Below are 3,112 nucleotides of genomic sequence, written 5' to 3'. Positions count from 1 at the left end.
ATTCACCAGTTTTGGTTTTTGGTAAGAAATCAGATTTGGTTTTTGGATAAAATAGGCGGGGGTCCTTTTATCATTTATTGAAGAAGCTGAAGGTATATATTATTAGGTCGCAAGGTCCTTTTTCTGCTACATATCTTGGCCAGTTAAGAAGGAATTCGTTTTAGTATAACTCACCTATAGTTGATTAAACAGTGCAACAATCTCATGGAATCTAACCGGATGGATGGTACTGGACTAGGGTAACAAGGCGCTAAGAACGCTTTGATAAGGTAGCTCACTTTTAAAAGCTACAACATACGAACTATTCATAATTAGCCAAAGCAACAACATCTATAACACAAAGTAGGTGGAAGGCTGTTCGCGAAAATAGTACCTAATCCAAAGTGAAGCATTCGTATATATGACATTTTATCTATAAGCATACATATTTACATATTTGTAATTTATTTTGGAAATGAAATTGATGAAGACGTTTTTGAATATTGGAGTGAGCATGTTGCGAAAAATTAACCGCTTACATCATCATCTTCAACTCTTAAGACAACAGTTACCAACCGAATCAGACAAACAAATCGAATGGTTTCAACAGCTTGCGAAGCTTGCTTGGAAATAAATCTCGCAACCCATTACTAGTCGAAATTTGTTGGTGCAGTAGTACGAAGAGCGAAATGAAATTAGAGAAGAGGAAGAAATAGAGTCCGATGTATACAAAATCAACGCCAGTACTTAGATACCTACATTTGGCATGAGTGTTAAATATTTATAATTAATGATTATAGTAACCTGTCTATTTTTACAGTAAAGTAAGGTAAGCGAAGTAAAGTTTTTATTTTGTTGTGAAATTAATTTTTAATATTGTCCTATATAAAGATATGTCAAATTTTTATGTTGCCCATGAGTAGCATAGCAAATCTACTAATCCTCAAAGTAGCCCAAATGTAAAAAGCGAGGCAATGTTCTTTCTAAATACTTGACATAGTCTGTAGACCTGTATAAACTTCGGCGAAATTCTTCGGATGTCATCAGCAATTCAGCGTCGATGTTATCTGCGTTGGTAAACCACATCGGCAAAAAAGTGGAAATGAGAAAAAAGTCTGAAACGCAAAAGGAGAATATCTATGAGTTGAAAGCAATCAAATGCCTGGACATAAGTACGTGCGTATTTACTTATCAATTACTGATTTTATTACCAGCTAATTGGCTCTTAAGTGCTCTTCATTAGATACTTACCAAAGTACTTGTGACGCACGAACTGCTCACGAATCTCTGTTAGTTTTGGTAGTTGGCCTTTGAAACCTATTTTCTTTAAAGTATCCGTAAAAATTGTGAAATAATAGTACACCAAAGCAGGAAATTCCAAGCGGAGGGTTTCGTCCAACATAAGGTACTTCGAGTATATCAAATCATTCACAACAGGACCAACATACCCGACTTGATAGTCGAGTAGCATAACGTCCTCCAATTCACCAGTTCCTTTATTGTGTTTGAACATCATGTTTCGTGAATGAAAGTCACCATGGCAAAGCACATAGGGTGCACCCACTTGGGGCGATTCACGGTACTCAGCAAAGCCGGCGCGACATTTCTCAAGCAGTATTGGTTCTAAAGTCTCAAAGTAAGGCAAATAGTCGCGCAGAGAAGGTGTTTTCTTCAACATATGCACAAAATGTTTTATACCACCAGTCATGAGATCCTCTTTCGCTATGGACATGTTGAACATACCGTGTTGAAATTTATCAAAATAATGCGGCTCCTGCAGGAAGATTCGTAACCAGATATTAAACGTACCAAAAAAAAATTTCGCCGTACACCGCTGAATCTAAAGTATTTTAACAACCCTAATGTAAGCGAATTAAAGCTCGCCAAAAATGATTAAACTTTTGCTAAGAAGTATTTTAGTAATTCCAGTAGAACTATTTAAAGAAAAAATTTTTATTGCTGAATGTAGGTGTCACAGAAACAAATGAGAAAAGGCGACCACTAAGTTCGGCCAAAGACAAAATAAAACTTTTATTCGAGGCTACTTTGCAAAAATACTTCAGAGTCAGGGATGTACGCCTACCTTTTTTCGTGTGCATGTAAGGTGGTACGGTCTAATACACATACATATGTATATATTCAATTTTTCTTAACTAACCTCCAAATTGATTTTGTAGCTTATGGCATGCCATTTCGCCAATTTGGCATAGGCTGCCTTTACTTCTTCTTCGGTTAATGGGCGATCTCGCACCACGTCATAGCCAGCGGGGACAAGGTCTCCGAAAACAATCACTTGCTTCGGCTCTAAAGAGTAATATAAGCAACTGCAAGTGTAAAAATCAAACCAAACTTAATCAAAAAAATAATAATTTAATTTGCTCACCAAAATGTACTTACGGCGCTTTGAGCTTAGTATCATCGCCGATGTCGCGCAAAACTTTCTCGAATCGTGGCATCACTTCTGTGTACATGGCAATCTCCTTTTCGAAAATATCTGTTTTGCCAAGCATTTCTTTCTTGTGGCCCTCCGTTTCGGGCATTGTCTTCAAGATCACTGACCTCGCCTTGCACACGCCATCCAATTCGTATTGCAGTTGCGCGCGAAACATTACACTCGCATAGTGGTCGCCCTTCATGGAAGCTGGCGAAATTTTTACGTCTTTAATTTTCACTTGGCTTGTTTTCCCTTCACAGTTCGACAAGACTTTTAGAAAAAAATCGTCGTTTATCCATTCCGGCGCTTGCAGTTCGTCGGCATTGTATTTTTCTTTGTCCTCTACTTCGGTGGGCATTTTTGCATTCGTCTTTATTTCTATCTGAGTTCTGTATTTTCTCAAAGAATGCGCTAATGTAACTAATCAAAAGTTGTCTCACTATTGTCAACACCAGAATTGTTACGAACAAACTAAAAGTTTTCACCAGCGTTTCACATTTTGTGCTCTCTATCGCTTGCATGAATGATTTGTGTAAAGCTTTTGAATATCTAAGCACAGATAAGTTCCAATGCAATTAATTACATTCGTATATTATATTCATATATGCATGTACTATGCTATGTATGTAAATATGTACGCATAAGTGTCGTACAATAAAAAATTGCCGGCAATTTAATTTGATTACATATATTATTCCT

General features: G+C 37.0%; 1 protein-coding gene across 1 annotated transcript; it reads right to left on the bottom strand.

Annotated features, from left to right (window-relative positions):
- Positions 1–864: 864 nt before the first annotated feature.
- On the bottom strand, positions 865–2,848 carry LOC118750443. The gene is made up of 4 exons (XM_036485167.1): positions 2,377–2,848; positions 2,138–2,303; positions 1,231–1,753; positions 865–1,094 (listed from the first exon to the last, which is right to left on the bottom strand). The coding sequence occupies exons 1-4, from the start codon at positions 2,769–2,771 to the stop codon at positions 916–918; spliced, it is 1,263 nt and encodes a 420-aa protein (XP_036341060.1). The 5' UTR covers positions 2,772–2,848; the 3' UTR covers positions 865–915.
- Between the last annotated feature and the right edge of the window lie 264 nt (positions 2,849–3,112).

This window comes from Rhagoletis pomonella, unplaced genomic scaffold (assembly GCF_013731165.1).
Source record: "Rhagoletis pomonella isolate Grant_MI unplaced genomic scaffold, Rhpom_1.0 Rhpom_scaffold_00001, whole genome shotgun sequence".
Lineage (NCBI taxonomy): Eukaryota > Metazoa > Arthropoda > Insecta > Diptera > Tephritidae > Rhagoletis > Rhagoletis pomonella.
Note: the sequence above shows the minus strand (reverse complement) of the source record. Positions and strands in the feature narration are given on the sequence as shown.

Bases quoted from the DNA above. Each gene is read 5' to 3' on its own strand.
- LOC118750443 (XM_036485167.1), bottom strand. From the start codon at position 2,771: ATGCCCACCGAAGTAGAGGACAAAGAAAAATACAATGCCGACGAACTG. The intron at 1,754-2,137 runs GTTAGTTAAGAA...ATCTTCCTGCAG, and splicing joins GCTACAAAATCAATTTGGAG to GAGCCGCATTATTTTGATAA. The intron at 1,095-1,230 runs GTAAGTATCTAA...TTTGCGTTTCAG, and splicing joins CGTGCGTCACAAGTACTTTG to ACTTTTTTCTCATTTCCACT.